We start from the raw sequence: 18,504 nt of genomic DNA on the forward strand, positions 1-18,504 counted from the left end.
GTGTTACTGTCTTGCGAAGTGGCAAGGCACATGCATGCCCAACTCTGCTCAGAACAAAAATGAGTTGAAGTTGGCTGCTCCATCGCGCCAAGATTTCAATGCCTGCAAAAGTTTGTTGGCGATGTCTCCCTGTAGGGGGTATAACGCTTCTGATGCTGAACTTGCATTGTTAGCTTACTTTTCTGGTCTCATGAGAGGACAGACGAATGAATAAAGTGGTGCTGCAGCGTGTAGTCACTCTTTTCACGTCGTACTCAAGGAATGACGTGTGTACGAATTTCAAAATCTGCTGCTGAAAAACACATCAAATATTACTGACAAGTTACTAAACAAGGCAGAACAAACGCTGTTCCGATCATCTGCTTGACAAGGTCACATCACTTATTATGGTTATATTACCCGAGAACTGAACATTTGCTTCCTCCTACAAACAATAGCTTTTGGTGGCTGGATGTCTTGTTTGCAGTGCCTGACTGCATTTCCCTGGACAAATTCCATGTATTAAGAAGCATGACAAGGATATAGAAGATCCCCAGCCTGTTGGATTGAAGAGCCACTTTTCTAATTTTGGATGGTAAAATATTAACATTTCCTAAATGTTGAATGCTAAAAGCTTTTATAAGGTTATATTGATGTTACAAAACCTGATTTGGGAGATAGATCCATAGCTTGCCTTTAGCCTTTTCTTTTTACCTTTCTTTCCTTCTTGCCCATCCTTGTGTTCGCTCATTTTTGGTCTGTTCTCCTGCTGAATCGCTTCCCTTTTCTACTTTCCCACTTTAAGCATCTTCTCTTTGCTTGATCAGAGAGTCATGGAACCTGTCCTATCAGGCAATGAGTGAGTTAATACATCTACTTCACGTCATTTCAGCATTGGTGACCGGAGGCTCTAGCCACCATGGCAGGGCTTGGTATTGGAGCACCGATTGTGAAGGTGTATCATGAGAAATCTATCATCTTACCAGATGTGTCAAGGGTGCTGGCATGCCTGTATGAGAAGGATATCAAGTTTCAGACCCAGACAACCTCCTCTTTCAAGGGCCTACTTAGACTTCAGGTACTTGGTGTCTCTAATTCTTAACTGTGTACGTAATTTGCTCTTGAAGATCATTAGCCGTTTAGCATTATTGTTATATTTTCTTCGTGTGCACTCTACAGGCATCGAGCCATGTTCCAGTTCCATTCGATGACGGACTTACATTCCTAGAAGGTAACTACTTCAGTTTTATGAAATTCAATCAGCATTCCTGGAATCTGTATTAGAAACAAGTGAACCCAGATGGTATGGCACTCATTATAAATCTGCTAAAAACATTTTACTCCTGGAATATGCAGGTTCCATTTTCAGTCACTCACCATACCATATCCCCCTTCATTTTGCAATGATAGTTAATCAATGTAATTAGTTCTTCATGCTTGTCCCAGTTGACTGTCAAGTGTCAACTAGTTTGTTCCAAAGCAGCAGAGTGAATTTTCACGGGAAGTTCCAAACACTATGCTTTGAAAGAACTATGTTCATGATTGACTCTGCCATAAAAGCAGACTCCAGATATACAACTTCCATAAAAATGATAGAACATAGAAATTCCTGTTTACTAGGGGACAGATCTATCAGATAAACATTATTATTTACCTTTGATGTGATTTGTTCTTAGAAGCTAGATGATATATTGTGGATTTATTTTCTTTGTTTTGTATAGCTGGTTTACCCAATCTCAAGTTCTTTCATAAATATTGACATTGCTGAGGGTAGATAAATCCTAGGTTGCCATAGTTACGTGTAATTGCAAGGCCCTGTAATTCAGAAATAAAATCTGTAGGATAAACATCGTCAGTGTTAAATAAGAAAATTGAGCATTCAGCGTGTCAGTGTGCTATAGATTTTCCTAGCAGGTGGCACATCAAGCAGAATTGATCTCTACAGATTTTATGAAGTGCTAAATCCTAGGTTGACATAGTTACGTTGCAAGGACCTGTAATTCATAAATAAAATCTGCAGGATAAATATCGTCAGTGCTATGGATTCAGTGTTAAATAAGAAAATTGAGCATTCAGCATGTCAGTGTGCTATAGATTCTACTAGCAGGTGGCACATATCTTGCCATTAACAGGGTCATCAATATTCAAATAGACATTTAAATTTCAATTCCCCTTGGGGTTCACTCTTTGTCCCAGTCTCCTGGTACTTTTGTAGTGCTACTGAACAAGGCTTTGTAAAAATGATGATTGATTTACACTTTACTGAAAATTTATGTTTGTCTTCACTTGCAGAATCAAGAGAAATCTGCCGCTATATAGCAGAAACTTATGACCATCAGGGATATCCATTCCTCCTTGGGAAGGATTCCCTTGAGAGGGCTTCCATCGAGCAATGGCTCCACCATGAAGAGCATAATTTCAACCCTCCGAGCAGATCCTTGTTCTGCCACTTGGCCTTTCCCCTTGCTGAAGAAGATGATGATATTGATTTGCAGAAGAGAAAGCTAGAAGAAGTTCTGGAGGTTTATGAGCAAAGGCTGGGTGACAGTGAATTCCTTGCTGGGAACAAATTCACTCTTGCCGACCTAGTACACCTGCCAAACTCCCACTACATCACGGAATCTGACAAGTTTGCCTACCTATATGACTCGAGGAAGAATGTGCAGAGGTGGTGGAATGCTATTTCTACCCGGAAGTCGTGGCAGAATGTGCTGACGGATATACAGGTGGTGGAGCAGCAGCGCAAACAGGAGGAATTTGAGAAGCAGCAGCAACGGCAGTGGCTTAGAGAGCGTCCTCCAAACACCAGACGCAAGATTCGTCTAGACTCTCGGAAGCAAACCAGCACAAAACCTCAGACAATATTGGTTCCTTCTCCTGTCGATATTATCTCGACATCTCCCACGGCTTCCCAAGTGGAGAAGCCTTTTCCTACCAAAACTTTCCCTGCTGAGGCACTATCTACTCCTACCACTCATAAATCTCCATCTGTCCAAAGCAAACACACTACTGTTTTTACTACACATCGAGAAACTCCAGCAGCCCCAGTCCAAAGTACTCCTAGACTTCCTGGATATTCTCACATTCCTGTTCAAAGTACAAGCAACTCCTTTACCCCAGCCACCTCTCCTACCACTGCTGAAAATCCCTCTAGAACAAGTGCTGATAAGTCTAAAACTAGAGGTCTCTCACTTCCTTCTGAAGCCACTGAAATAGACCTCCCTGGTAACTCCAAGCGAAGTTCATCCAAAGAAGTATCTCATAACCTCCGTGTCTTTAATTTCTACGAGGCAAGCAGCCATACTGATGAAGCAGAACCTTATACTGAACCCACTCCACAAAAATCTTCAGAAGTACTGGACAGGATCTCTGGAACTGATGGTCCCAGCAATGCCACTGATCATGTCAAAACCGGTGCAAGATCAGCCAAAGAAGATTCTGGTGCATCAGATTTCTGGATTGACAACACAGCCACCAATGCTGATACCCTGGATAAGAAATCTGATGGATATACTGAAACCATTTACGGCAGATCTACTGATCAGAGAGCTACATATACGTCTCCTGGGAAGCATGGTTCAACTGAAGCACATCAGAAACTGCAGACTGAGGAGTGGCATCGTACTGCAGCTGGTTTGAGTAATCTAAAGGGAGAAACTGATTATTCAATGCCTACTCAGCAAGTAAAACCTGGCAAAGATGTGCGAAATGGCTCATCACAAGATTCAGAGCAAATAATCACTCATCCTCTTGCTGAAGAACCAGTGAGCATGGATAGGCAACTGGTTCAAGGACCGGGAATGACACCTCGAACACCATACACTGATCAGAAAAAAGATGTTTCTTCTATGCTTTGGCAAAAAACTGCTGATGTTCGAGGAATTGCTGAGGAGGACAAAGCATCGTCTGACAATACAGATGCTGTACTGTCCTCTTATGCACGAAAACATGCCGAGGAAACAAAGCGTGTAAAAGATGAAGATACTCAATCTATACCATTCCAAACAGCATATGATGATGCTCATGATATCGCCCAGGAAGCAAGAGAAACTGCATCTGCACCAAGGCGGAGGACTCAAGATGCATATGATACCTCTGAAGTAATAGAAACCTACCACTCTTCATCATCTAGACCACAACCTATCAATGTTCCACAGCATGCTGCTCCTCCATCCAAGCAAGCAGCATCTAAAGGCCCTCGCCGTGCAACCGCACCATACCCAGCTGCTCAAGAATTCATCAAGCAAGGTAGGGAAAGTCCTGCATCAAGGTCAACAGTACGTCATGATACCCAAGGCAGCACTGAAGAAGAGACTGGGGAATCTTCAGCATCCAAAGCACATCCATCGGGTTCTGGTCTGACTGATGCTCGTCCACTGAAGGAATTTTTGGATGAAGATCATTATGGTTCAGTTGCACCATTGCAAACAGGATATGCTCCAAAGCAGATGATATCTCAAGATGCCTCTGAAGAAATGAAGATGACTGATTCTGCATCATTTGAAGCACAAACATTCGATCATCAACAAGCTGGCGCTCCTCCACAACAACAACGACCAGCTGAAGATGTCCAAACTACTGCTTCACCATGGAAGAAAAGATATTCTGCTGGTGAAGATACCACTAAACATTCTAAAGATGCTGCTTCTAGGCCAGGGCGAATGGCGGCTCAAGAAGTTCAGGACAACTTTAAAGAAACTAAGGCTGGTGATTCCTTGTCTACCAGAGAACCGCCTTCAGATACTTGGCGAGCTCATCCTGCTCTCCCAAGGCATCAAGTAGCTGATGATCACAGCACAACAGCACCAACCCAAAAGAGATATCCTGGCACAAGAGGCACCATCAAGGAAGTGGAAGAGATCGCTTCTATGCCACGACGAATGGCAGGTGAAGATGCTAAAGAAGCATTGGAAGAAACAAAGTTTGCCGAGGCTGCATCACCTGAAGCTCAACCTTTGTATTACCAGAGAACTGATGCTCCTTCGCGCAAGCAAGAAGCAATTGAAGACCGACTTGGTGCAACTTCACCATTAGAAAGAAGATATGCTGATGCCAAAGATACCACCAAACATTCTAGAGATACTGCCTTACCAAGAAAAATTGTGGGTCAAGATGCTGAAGACACCTCTGAAGAAGCAGAAGCAGAAGCTCGTAAGTTTAGAGCACAACCTCAAGATGCTCGGCGAGTTCCAACTACTCCATCAAAGCAAGCAGCTGAAGATGCTCTTAGTGTGAGCCGATCATCCCCCAAAAGATATCCAAGAGCTGAAGAAACCAGCAAGCAACCTAGAGGCATTGCTCCTAAACCAACACATATAGCAGCTCAAGATGCTAGGGATATCTTTACAGAGTCAAAGGTTGCTGATTCCACACCATCCATAGAGCAACCTTCAGATTCTCGAGTGGCTGCTTCCTTCGAAAAGCAAGAAATTCCTGATGCTCGTAACACAAGTGCATCATTCCAAAAGACATACCCTGATGTCAAAGGCGCCACCAAGAAATCAAAAGTTACCTTTGAAGAAACAGAAAGTCCTGATTCTGCATCATCACGAGTGCAACCTTTGGATACTCGGAGAGATTATGCTCCATCTTGGAAGAAAGAAGCAACCGAAGCTCCTCGTGCAACTTCACCATTAAAAAAGAGAGACTCCTATGTTGAAGACACTGCCAAACGCTCCGGTGGTGCTCCTAAGCCAAGGCAAATGGTGGGTCAAGATACTCAAGGCACCTATGAAGAAACAAAGGCCAGTGATTTTGGGTTGCCCAGAGAACAATCTTCATATACTTGGCAAGCTACAAATACTCCAACGGAGAAAGTAGCAACTGAAGATGATCCTGGCCGCACTCCACCATCTGAAAGAAATGCTCCAAGTGATGAAGACACCACCACGCGACCTAGAGGCACCGCTTCAGCACCTAGGCGGACAACTGCTGGAGATGCTAGTGGCTCATTTCAAGAGTCAAAGCCTGCTGATTCAGTGTCATCTAGGGAGCAACCTTTGAGTGCTCGGCAACCAGTTGTTACTCCATCAAGACAAGAGACAGAAGATTCTCTTAGCAAAATTTCAGCATTCCACAAGACTCGTCCTTTCGTTGAAGATAGCACTAGGCCAGCTGTAGACACTGTTTTTGGGCCAAGGCAAGTTGGGGCTGAAGATACTAAAGACATCACTGAAGAAGCAAAGGTTCCTGATTCTGCATCATCTGTCGGAGCAAGACCTACTTTCACTCCGCGAAATGCTCATCCTCTGTCAGAGCAAGCAGAGGTGGAAGAAGATGAGGAAACCAGCAAGAAACCTAGAGGCGCTGCTTCTAAACCAACACATATAGAAGCTCAAGATGCTAGGGATATCTTTACAGAGTCAAAGGTTGCTGATTCAGCACCTAGGCAGACAACTGTTGGAGATGCTAGTGGCTCATTTCAAGAGTCAAAGCCTGCTGATTCAGTGCCATCTAGGGAGCAACCTTTGAGTGCTCGGCAACCAGTTGTTACTCCATCAAGACAAGAGACAGAAGATTCTCTTAGCAAAATTTCAGCATTCCACAAGACTCGTCCTTTTGTTGAAGATAGCACTAGGCCAGGTGTAGACACTGTTTTTGGTCCAAGGCAAGTTGGGGCTGAAGATACTAAAGACATCACTGAAGAAACAAAGGTTCCTGATTCTGCATCATCTGTCGGAGCAAGACCTACTTTCACTCCGCGAAATGCTCGTCCTCTGTCAGAGCAAGCAGAGGTGGAAGAAGATGCTCGGGACAAAGACAGAGAAGGTAGAGAAACTTTTTCTGCGCCAAAGAAAATGGTGTCCAGAGATTCTGAAGACTCATATGGAGAAAGAAAGACTCCGCATTCTGCGTCCACTGAGCAACTTTTGGATAATCTGCAAACTAGTTCTCCATTAAAGCAGGCAGCAGCTGAAGATTCCCGTGGTGCTACTAAGGGAGCCAAAGAGTCGCTCGTTGATGAGACAAAGCATTCTCGAGGTTTTAAAGGTGCCAGCAAGAAACCTGTAGGCACCTTTGAAGAAACAAAAGACCCTGGCTCCAGATTGCCCACAACACAACCTGTGAGTGCACAAGATGCTCAACACACCGGTAGATCATCTAGAACACCAACTGCTGAGCAATGGAAAGATGCTCCAACACAACTCCAGTCAAATCTTCAAGAGGAAGCGAAATCATCATCTGCCCGTCAGAAAGGTTTGGGATCCTCACCATCAGAGTCAGAAGCTGGAGATGATAATCAGGCCATCATGGGCGAAAAAGTATTTTCACCCGAGCAGCTTAGGAAGATGCCCAAGGAAAGTCGATCAGCATCATCCAAAGCACAACCTGCAGATTCTCTGAGCCTTACCAAGGTGGAGAGAATGCCTTCTGTTTATCAGGAGGACCATCTGGTTGCACCAGACAGCCGTAAGCAACCTCAAACCCTCCCAACTTCTGTGAGAGCAGATGGCTCTACACCAAAGCATCAACAAGGTCCTGTCATTCCATCTACTTCTGAAGAGAAATCAACTCCTCCAACTCCACCCAGAGCAAAAGCTCACAGTGACCATACTACTGAAGAGCCAGTTAAAAGAGACACTCTTGATGATCCAAAAGGAGCAGCACTCCTATCAGGCCGAGAACCAACTTCCCAAGTCCAACATGCCACTGAACCAACTCCTGATGGAGATTTGTCTAGCAAACCATCCACCATTGATAAATGGCGACTCGCATCTGCGCCAATACAAGGTGTAACCCCTAATTCTGGTGATAGTGTGCTGGGTGTGCCTACCATTGATCAGAAGCCAACACCAATGAGTCAACAATCGGTACCCAGTGCTCAGGGTGCCAATGAGAGTGTCAAAAGAGAACAAAGAATGGTACCATCTGCACCAGCAGGAGCTCAAACACCTGAAGTTCAGCATGCTCCACCATCATTCGCTGGAGCTGACATGGCTGAAAGAGATGGAGAGCCAGTACAAATGCAAGCACCAACCCTGCATGCTCGTCCTCCTTCAGTGCCTACCAGAAGAGCATCTCCTGATGCTCGTGACACTGGTGACAACGAGTTCGCTAGCACATCTGATGCCCAAAGATGGAAGGCCTTGAAAGCTAAACATGATTCAGCCATGATTGATGAAAATGTCCCAGATGCCAGTTTGTCAACTCATGATGCTAGTGAAGCTCAAGTTTCAGACTCTCTGCCCGGTTCAACAGCAACCCCTGTGAATGCTCGACCTACCAGTGTTGATAAGCTTGTCGAAAGATTAGCACCTGATCAAGGGGGGAAACCACCTGAATCAGCTCAAGCAGAAACACGTTTTGATGCTCCAGGTGACTCTGTATCACCCCAAGGTGTACCTAGTGATGCCTTGGACGAAACCAAAATTGCCAAGCCATCCTCAACTGGAGGCATGGGACCTACAGCTGGATCAGCTTCAACTTTGGAGGCCCAACTTGCTGAACACAAATTTGCTCCAGCAGGTGACTAATTACTCTTTAAGCATTGAGTAAAATGTGAACCTTCTAAGACCAAGGGAAGATTAGGAACATTGAAATATCATCAAAGCTAATTGTTTGCTTCATGAATTTCAGATAAAAGATCAGCTCGTGCTGCACAACCCCTGTCCTCTGTTGAAACAAGGAAAGAAGATTCTAGTGTTTCTGCAGCTGATCAAACTAAGAAACCACAGACAATTTTTCGTCAAGAATCAAGGCCATCTACACCAATCACAAAACAAGTACCATCCTCAAATGCCTACCATGATACAAGGAAAATCCAGCAAGTCACTCTTGATAATCTTTCTATGGATGATTCACCAACACCACATGTTCCAAGTTATGAACAAGTTTCCCATACACCACAAACAATCCCTAGTGAAAGAGACATGACACGTACACCAGACACAGGTGGCTCTCCAGCTTCAGATACCCAAATCGCTTCAGAAAAATTGCAGGAAGCCATTCCTGATAATTATCGCCCTGATGAGTTAACAGTGCCATCTCCCTCAAGTGAAAAACAAGGTTCCTATGCTGGATCCTCTACTGAACCGCATGACGGACCATCTCATGATGCTCACGGTGCTGCAGATGACAAGGACATAACTAAATATCCATCTAAGCAAGCACCAGTTTTAGAATATAGGCCTGAGACATCAGACGATAGTTATGTTCGTCCCACCAGCGGTGATGAGCCAGGAATTTCGCCTGGTCAGGGTGCAGAATCACCTACAGCAGCTCAAGCAACAAATTCTGAGGATCGACATAATGAAGTATTTCCTGCTGAAAAGAAATCCACCGTATCAGGTAACCAGATTTTCTTTCATGTTGGAAAACATTACACCTTATAGCATACTTAGAGCTATCTATCCTACTAACACTGACATTGCTTCTCACGTTTTAGATCAAGATTCAGTTCATTCTGTCCAACAACATTCCCCAGCTGAGACCAGGAAAGGAGAGACTATTGTTGCTGCAGCTGAACAGACACTGCCAACAAACATTGGGCAGCAACACACACATGACATGAGAGATGATCCAGCCTCATATTTTGTGCCCGCCGAAGAACCTTCTGATGCTCAAAGTGGTAGACCTGACGAAGTAGTCCTTGCTGAACAGAAATTCACCTCATCAGGTAATTAGTTATTTTAGTGTGCCTGTAAGCTGTAAAGTGCACCATCCTACAGATAAGGACATAGAAAAACTTCCTTAAGATGCCAAAATTACCATCAACTAATATTCCGCTACTACTCATGCTGCTACTTTGCGTTTCAGATCAAGATACACAACTGACATCCTCTGTTGAGCCAAGGAATGAAGAGATTAGAAATTCAACTCGTTCTGCACAACCACTTTTTCCTGCTGAAGATTATCAAACCAATGATCCACAAACAACTATTGGTCAACAAGACATAGCGCCTATACCAGGACCATCAAAATCTCCATCCTCAGGGAAATTTCAGGAGGTTGCTCCTGATGATAATCACACTGTTGAGTCACTTCCAAACCAAGGACAGATCTCTCGCGCTAAACCTTCTTTTGTACTCTCTGAAGGTCCAACCCATGATTCTCATAATGACATCAATAAAAATACCACGAAACTACCATCTAGCCAACCACAAAGCTCAGACCCAAGACCTGATCCCACACAAAACCGCAGTGATGAGGCTCCCACAAAACAACATGCAGAAACTCAAGCACCACCACCTCTCGTGGGTCCATATGACTCTAAATCCAGCCAAAATGGAACTTCTGATACCTTAGGCAAAGCCGAATCACCAGAACCATCATCTATAGATCAAGAAGCCATGAATTCAGCATTAACTCCTGACACTCATCTTGGTAGTGCACCACGGGAAGTAACTCCTGCCGGACAGAAGTTACTCTTGAAAGGTAATCAGGTTTTCTTAACTGTGGAAAACAGTGCACCTTCTAGCAAGTCTAGCTGATTTGACACAAGAGAAGCTTCATAAAAATTGACTGCTCTGATAGTTTTTTCATCCTTTTTGGAATTTCAGATCAAGATTCTGCCCATCCCACAGAAAAGTCTTCCTCGAGTGAACCAGCAAAAGAACAAACTACTTTTGCTGCACCTAATGAAGCCAAGACGTCACCGACAATCTTCAGTCAACAAGACATAGCTCTTGCACAAACCAAGATGAAAGACCCATCTTCAGGTTCACAATATGTTCCACAGAGGCTTCAGGAAATCACTCCCGAGGATCAACGTACCACTGGGTCGACTCCAATGCAACAGCAAGTTCCTCATTTTGAACACATTTCTAAACCTAATGACGGACCAACTCCTGATCCGCATGGTGCCTTTGTCAAAGAACCCATGGCACATACAACAAGCCCGACACCACATGTCCAATATGGTATGGCGCAAACTGGATTATCCCCTGATGAAGAGAAACCTGACATATCAGGTAATTCACTAATTGATCTTAACTTCATTTGGCCAAAAGAACGTACCTTCTATCATGCTAGATACAAGTGGAAAGCTAATTAGGGGCCTGTTTTTTATTTATTTTTAAAACCAACACTAAGTTCTTTTTTTTTGCATTTCAGATAAAGATTCAGAGCGTCAAACACAGCTGCGTTCCTCTGCTGAATCAAGGAAAGAAGAGAGAGATGTCGATGCATCTGATCAAACCATAATGCCTGCACCACACACAGGTCAATCTTTAGGGGAAGTTCTGGAAGTTAGTCCTGACACTCATCAATCCAGTGAGTTGACTAGACCAACTATACCGAGCCGTAAACAAGATTCACATGAAGGTCCAAACTCTGATGCACATCGGGCTGTTGCTGATGAAAATAGACGGCCACCTCTGGTCAGCCAAGCACGCACTTTAGAGACTGGACTTAATTCTGCACCATTCAGTGATGATGTTATTCCTACCAGTGGTGATGAGCCAGTCACGGGACTTACAAATGAACAAAAGAAGCAGACACCGGAAGCATTTCAAGCACCTCTACCTCCTGAGGCTCTGTATGACTCCATATATCCTAAAAGTGTATCTGCGGATGCCTTTGGTGAAGTTGGGCCTCTGAAAGCAACTGGTAAAGTAACCCCTGCTGATCAAAGGATAGCTCCATCAGGCAAGTATCCTCTTGTTAGTTTCTTCTTTAATATATTTACGGCTGCATGGCCCTGAGAAAAAGTGTCCTCTCTTTGGTCTGGAGAAACAGTGTACCTTCCGGCACTCCTACTCTGGAACAAGAACTTTCCTCAAAACTAACAGTTTCATCACAACTCACAAGTAAGGCCATTTCTTGAACTTCAATAATATTCAATTCTTCTTTCTGCTTTGCAGAACCACTTCCGGTTGTTGAGTCGAGAAAAGAGTCTACTGGTGCTGAATCTGAAGAAAGCAAAGTGTTTCAACCAGTTACTGGCCAGAAAGACATTAGGCATGCACCGGGTATTTCAGAAAGTGTCCTTGATGATGATCGCAACAAGGAACCATCTTCAAGGGAAGAACATGTTTCTCATGATCAAAGTGCTTCTGAACCACGTGAAGGATCACCTCCCAGTGTGCATCGAGGCTCTCTCGACGAGAAGACAACTCCACCTTCAAGTAAAGCACATAGTTCAGATCCAAAGATTGATGCTCTACCAAAGAGTGTTGATGTTAATCCTAGCAGTGGCGAACAGCCAACTACACGATCTTCACATGGTCATGGACTAACTAGGTCACCACCACTTCATGAGTCTCTAGTCTACCCTGAATCCAACGAGGATGTACCTGAGTTTTTCAAACCACCCTCTGCTAATGAAGAGGTCACGTCACCTAAAGTAGTCCCAGCATCAGCACCAGATACCATGCTTGGTACAACATCCGATGAAATAGCTCCTGACAGACTAAACTTGCCTTTGCCAGGTAATCAAGCTCTTTCCTCTGAGTGTGGACAAATAATGTAATTTTAGCAAGTTATACTTGATTGGGCGCAACAAATTACTTTTGAATTAACTATTATGCCAGTAATAAGTATGTTTATTGCATTTCAGCTCAAGAGTTAGCTCGTTCTGCACAACAGCCTCTCTCTGTTGAGCCAACAAAAGAAAAAGGTATTGTTACTTCATCCGATCAAACCGATGAGTCACGGACAATAATTGGTCAAGGAAGAGTAACTCCTTCCACAAATAAAGAAAAAACTCCATTCGATCTTCAAGGCAGTGAATTAGCAAAACCACCTAATGAGGACCAACAAGTTCGTGCTGGAAGTGCTTATGAAGAGCATGAAGGACCAAACCGCGACGCACGTGGTGCTGTTGATGAAAAGGTGCCACATCCATCTAGCCAAGCAGGAAGCTCAGACAGTGTGCCTGATTCAGCAACAATAAGTGGTGATACCCATCGTACAAATGTTGATGTGCCTGATCAAGAACTCCTGACGCCTATACCTGAAGAAAAACCAAAGCAGCAGCAGAAAATTGGTCGGTCCAGCACTAGATCATCCGAAGATGACAGCATAGAAGCCCGCAGAACTGCAAACCCTAACATCTTAACAAGATCTGGAAATATACAACAGCCACCAGTCAAGGAAAGCATGCAGGAAGCTCAAGTATCCAGAAACCAACAACATGCTGACCAAGTAGTCTCTCAATCAACACAGGAAAATGAAATGCAAATTAAAGAAACAGAGGCACAAGACAATGGATCTGATGAGCCTGAAGATTCAGCACCAATCAGTGGTACAAGTAGTGATGGTCCAACCACAAGTTCTTTACCTGATTCACAGTCACAACCTCCACCAGGAACTCTGAATGTACCTGCTGTTTTCTTGGAAAAGATAGAGCCACCAAGACGACCTATGACTAGCCCAGCACCAGCTCCTGATACTCAGCAAGGTATGGCACCATGTGAAGCTGCGACTGCTAACATACATTTAATCCCGTAAATAATCAGTCTTTCTTGACGGTCGATGTATGCATCTTTTATTGGATCACTTTAGATCGGGCAACTTTGGCAAAATATAAATTAATCATTGTTTCACTGTTTTAACACAAATAATTTCTCTACTGCAGATGGAGATTCAACTCAGTCTCCACAGTTGTCTCCCTCTGTTGTATCAAGGAAGCATGTTGCTGATGCTAATCAAACCGATGTACCACAGGCAGGCCTGAGAGTGCCCGGAAGTTCAGATGCTACACTTTCTTCACATAAAATACAAGAATTTATTCCTGATGCTTCTGTCACCAAGTCAGGGAAACAACTTCTTCCCATGACAGGTAGAACACTTGCAGAAGATTTTGTTTTAGCTCACAAAGTTGCAGAAAAAACTCTTAGAAATAACTATCACATTTAACAGCACCAACGCATAATGTACAAACTCACTAGTTCAAACTCCCAACGATCCCTGATCATTGGACTTATAAATGTTCATAGATAAACCATATACAGTGCTATTGCGACTTCATAGTTCATACATATACTGTTAGCCCAAGAGTCTTTACTTATAGAACTAACGGTTATGGAAATACTTGTACTCAAATTATAGGTACAGATCCAGTTCAGCAACCGCGTGAAGCTTCCGTTGATTTGTCCAGCGATGGGAAACCCACTATGATCAGAGGTAAGCAGGCCAACACAGCATCAAATGTCAGTCTCTCAGCCAGCCAAGAAGTTGGTCTATCTGAAAATAGTGCAGTTAAAAGACCGTTCTCTGAGGAGTCAGTATCATTGTTTTCTCAAAAGAATCTCGAAAGAACATTACCGGCAGAAAAATCGAAGCAGAAGCAGCAAACTGACCAATCCAGCACTAGGTCATCTAATGATGAGAGCGTAGAAGCTAGTGGAACAGCGAACCCTAACATCTTAACAACTGGAGATTTACAGCCTTCACCACTCAAGGACATCATGCATGCAACTGAAGGATCTAGAAACCAAGAACAGGCTGAAGAGGCTGTATTTCAGTCGACACAGGACAACGAAAAACAAATTCAAGCAAATGTGGCACAAGAAATCGGATCTTACAGGCCCGAAGAGATTAAGCCTGATTCAGCATCAGCCAGTGGTGATACTCGCCGTACAAGTGGTCATCTGCCAGCCACAAGATCCTTACGGGATTCACAGGAACAGCCTCCTACAGGAGCTCCGAATGTACCTGCTGTTTTCTTGGAAAAGATGGAGCCACCAAGAGTACCCTCCACCGATGAAGAACTCATGACATCCAAGACTAGCCCAGCCCTAGGTCGAGATGCTCCGCAAGGTACTGCACCACGTGAAGCAGCCACTGTTAAACTTAAATTTACTCCATTAGATAATCAGTCTTTTCTGTATGTACATTGTATGCACCTTTTACTGGAAAATTGTAGATCAGGAAAATTTTGCACAAAATAAATTAATCCTTGTTTCAATATTAATGCTCATCATTGCTGTACTGCAGGTCTAGATTCAACTCGTTCTCCACAGTTGCCTCCCTCGGTCATATCAAGGAAAGATGTTGCTAATGCTGATCGAACCAATGTATCACAAGCAGGCCTGAGAGAGCCGGCTACTTCAGATGTTACACGCCCATCAGTGGAAACACAACAAATTAGCCCTGATGCTAATCTCGCCAAGTCAGAGAAACCAGTTCTTTCTGTTGAAGGTAAAACCGTAATGCCCTAAACATATTCAGTATACAGCCTTTTGTTTTTTAGCCCACAAAGTTGCAGTTAAAAACTCTTGCGAGATCATGCTGAACAACACTAAGGACAATGTAGAAACTCGGAAGTTGAGAATTCTAACGAATGATCTTTGCTCATTGAACCTATAGCAGTTTAGGTATAAACCATATACAACACTGTTTTCCTTCCTAGACATTACTTGTTTATGAAACCTTTGTCCCCAAATTATAGGTTCAAATCTAGTACAGACTGCACATGAAGCTTCCTTCGATTTATCAAGCGTTGAGAAACCCAATATGATAAAAGGTGAGAAGGCTAACACAATATCAAATGTCAGTCTCTCAGCCAGCCAGCCAGTTGGCCAATCAGAAAATAGTGCGGTTAAAGGACCACTCCCTGGAGATTTAGTATCATCATTTTCACAAAAGAACTTTGAAAGAACCTTACCTCAAGAAAAATCGAAGCAGCATCAGCAAACGGACCAGCCCAGCACTAGATCATCTACAGATGACAGCATAGAAGCCAGTGGAATCAGAAGCCCTAACATCTTAACGACATCTGGAGATGTACGACCATCACCACCCAAGGAAAACATGCAGGCGGCTCAAGGATCCAGAAACCAGGAACAGACTGGCCAAACTGTCGTTCAGTCAATGCAGGACACCGAAAAGCAAATTGAAGAAACTGAGGCACAAGACAATGGATCTGACGAGCCCAAAAGGATTAGGCCTGATTCAGCACCAATCAGTGGTGATGCTGGCCGTACAATTGATAATGGGCCAGGTACAAGTTCTTTCCGTGATTCACGGGCACAGCCTCCTGCAGGATCTCTGAATGTACCTGCTGTTTTCTTGGAAAATGTCGATTCACCAAGACTGCCCTCCACTGATCAAGAAACCATGACATCTATGACTAGCCCAGCACCAGCTCCAGATTCCCGGCAAGGTACCGCACCACGTGAAGCAGCCACTGGTATATGCACCTTCTGTTTGACCATTTTAGATCAGAAATTGTTTAAGCAATACTCCGCAGATCATTGTTGTTAACACTAACCATTGATGTACTGCAGATAAAGATTCAACTCAATCTCCACAGTTGTCTTCCTCTGTCGTATCAAGGAAAGATGTTGCTAATGCTGATCAAACCAATGTACCACAAGCAGGCTTGAGAGAGCCCGCAAGTTCAGATACTGCACGCCCTTCAGTGGAAAGACAAGAAATTAGCTCCGACGCTAATCTCGCCAAGCCAGCGAAACCACTTCTTCCTATGACAGGTAAAGCACTTACCATGGATATTTGTTTTACCTCAGAAGATAAAAGTTATGAGAAATCCGGCTGAACAACACCAATGGAGGATTGATGAACTCACTAGTTCAGACTCCTAACTATCCCTGATCACTGAACTTATGACTGTTCAGGGATAATCCATATACAGTGGTACTGTGCTTTCATAGTCAAGGATTACGAGTCGAAGAGTCGAGCCGAGTCGTTGGGGTACCGACTCATAGACTAATCGTGTCTAGTCTAGACTAGTGCTCGACTAGTCGACATGTACTTTGACAGTAGTTAGTACAAAATACTATCATATATAGCAATCAGATAGGGGATTTAGTAACTAAATTATCGCATCATTATGTTCAACACAAGTTACGTTGAACATAATAATGCTATAACCTAGTACTAGTTATCCACCGATACCTCTGGACAGTTGTTCATGTCCATGAGTGAGTCGATCGAGTACGAACTACTGTCACAGTACTATGTCTAGACTAGTCCATCGACTAGTCGCTCTGACCGCTGGACGAGTCGAACAAGCTAGAAGTTAGGACTCATAGACTAGTCGTTAGACTCATAATCCATGTTCATAGTTCATACATACTGTTAGGGCAAGAGTCTCTAATTAGTAATTACAGAACCAATGAACAACTGATAATCCTCAAATTATAGGTGCAGATCCAGTTCAGCCTCCTGAAGCTTCATTTGACTTGTCAACTGATGGGAAACCCACTATGGTCAAAGGTGATCAGGGCAACACAGTACCAAATGTCAGTCTCTCAGCCAGCCAAGCAGCTGGCCAATCTGAAAATAATGCAGTTAAAGCACCGCTCTCTGAAGATTTAGTATCACCATTTTATCAAAAGAGCCTCGGAGGAACATCAACTGAAGAAAAATCTAACCAGAAAACTGAAAGGTCCAACACTAGTAGATCATCTAAAGAAGACAACATTGTTGAAGCCAGGGGAACTACAGACCCAAACATCTCAACATCTGGAGATATTCTGCCCCCACCACTCAAGGAAAGCACACAGGCAGCTGAAGGATCCAGAGACCAACGACCGGCTGACCAAGATGTCTTTGAATCAACACTGGACGATGAAAAGCAATTTGAAGAAACCGAGGCACGAGTCATTGGACCCGACGAGCTGTATGACACGAATCTCCAGAAAAGTACGAATCAGAACAACAATGTACCATCTCAAATGGATGCTTTGGAACAACCCAGAGAACGTGTCCCTGCGGTTCAGCCACGGAGCAATGACACATACACTGGTTCTGAACAAACTAAAGAAGCACCAGGTAGGATCCCCGAAGACAAGAAATCTGACAGCAGCTCGAGAACTTCTGAAGAATCCGAGAAACAAGTACAGACTGAAGGAAAAAATCAAGGTGGTGAAACCAAGGCAATAGCCTCTAGGACTGAGCTGCCTGAAGGAAGAGATCTCCCATCAAGAAATGAGGGTGTCAGTAGTAAATCTCAGACAGAAACCCCGTACAAACTGGACGAACAAACTTCCTCTGGTATTCAGAACAGGGACACAAACTCCAGCAAATTGGGTGGCTCAACCGATGAAATGAGGTCTGCCGATACGGATGATAATCCTCCATCCCCATGAAATTCAGTCAACCGACGCATGATACTGGAGTGTAGTACTGAATAAATATGAACGAGAAGTCTGTTTGGAGACTCAAAGTTTCTCGCTTCTTCATTTGTTGCTTCTTTTTTCTGGTAATAATAAGGCCCATTCTGTTGTCATCCTTGGAGGATGCCATTTTCATGTACTTTATCCGTTCTTTTGTTGAACATGGTGGCTTACTCGTTCGTGAAAGTAATTGTATTATGTCTAAATATTAATAAAGAAACTGCGACGGCGGTGCTGCTCTTTTCAACCAACTTTCGTTGTGAATAATCTAATTATCTGTTGGTCACGTCCAAGCCCTTCCGCACACTGGGGCATGTTTAGCATTTATCTGTTACTTGCTTAATCAACTTGCTTGTTAATTCATGTATTTTTTTTACATTATCCACTGATGTAATCTTTATGCATACGTAGCAGTGGAATACGATGTAATGTCTGTTGGATCTGTTCTATCTTGTTCTATCTTTTAATATACGTAGCATTCTCCTGAACGTTCTGCAGTTTTTTG

The 18,504-nt window shown here is 43.6% G+C and overlaps 1 protein-coding gene across 5 annotated transcripts; it reads left to right on the forward strand.

Moving 5' to 3' along the window:
- Positions 1 to 98: 98 nt before the first annotated feature.
- LOC124655009 (mucin-12-like) lies at positions 99 to 18,196 on the forward strand. 5 transcript variants are annotated; one of them, XM_047193981.1, is made up of 17 exons: positions 99 to 1,057; positions 1,159 to 1,210; positions 2,272 to 8,445; positions 8,557 to 9,267; positions 9,365 to 9,595; positions 9,736 to 10,353; positions 10,479 to 10,889; positions 11,032 to 11,565; positions 11,781 to 12,347; positions 12,476 to 13,318; positions 13,496 to 13,699; positions 13,969 to 14,043; positions 14,191 to 14,679; positions 14,857 to 15,060; positions 15,311 to 16,051; positions 16,149 to 16,352; positions 17,026 to 18,196. In XM_047193981.1, the coding sequence occupies exons 1-17, from the start codon at positions 899 to 901 to the stop codon at positions 17,970 to 17,972; spliced, it is 13,164 nt and encodes a 4,387-aa protein (XP_047049937.1). In that variant the 5' UTR covers positions 99 to 898; the 3' UTR covers positions 17,973 to 18,196. The 5 variants fall into 5 exon arrangements, with proteins under 5 accessions (XP_047049937.1, XP_047049936.1, XP_047049935.1 ...); XM_047193980.1 differs by having other exon boundaries at positions 11,781 to 12,225; positions 12,280 to 12,347; positions 13,969 to 14,679; XM_047193979.1 differs by having other exon boundaries at positions 99 to 574; positions 872 to 1,057; positions 13,969 to 14,679.
- Positions 18,197 to 18,504: the final 308 nt, after the last annotated feature.

The sequence above is a fragment of the Lolium rigidum genome, chromosome 5, assembly GCF_022539505.1.
Source record: "Lolium rigidum isolate FL_2022 chromosome 5, APGP_CSIRO_Lrig_0.1, whole genome shotgun sequence".
Lineage (NCBI taxonomy): Eukaryota > Viridiplantae > Streptophyta > Magnoliopsida > Poales > Poaceae > Lolium > Lolium rigidum.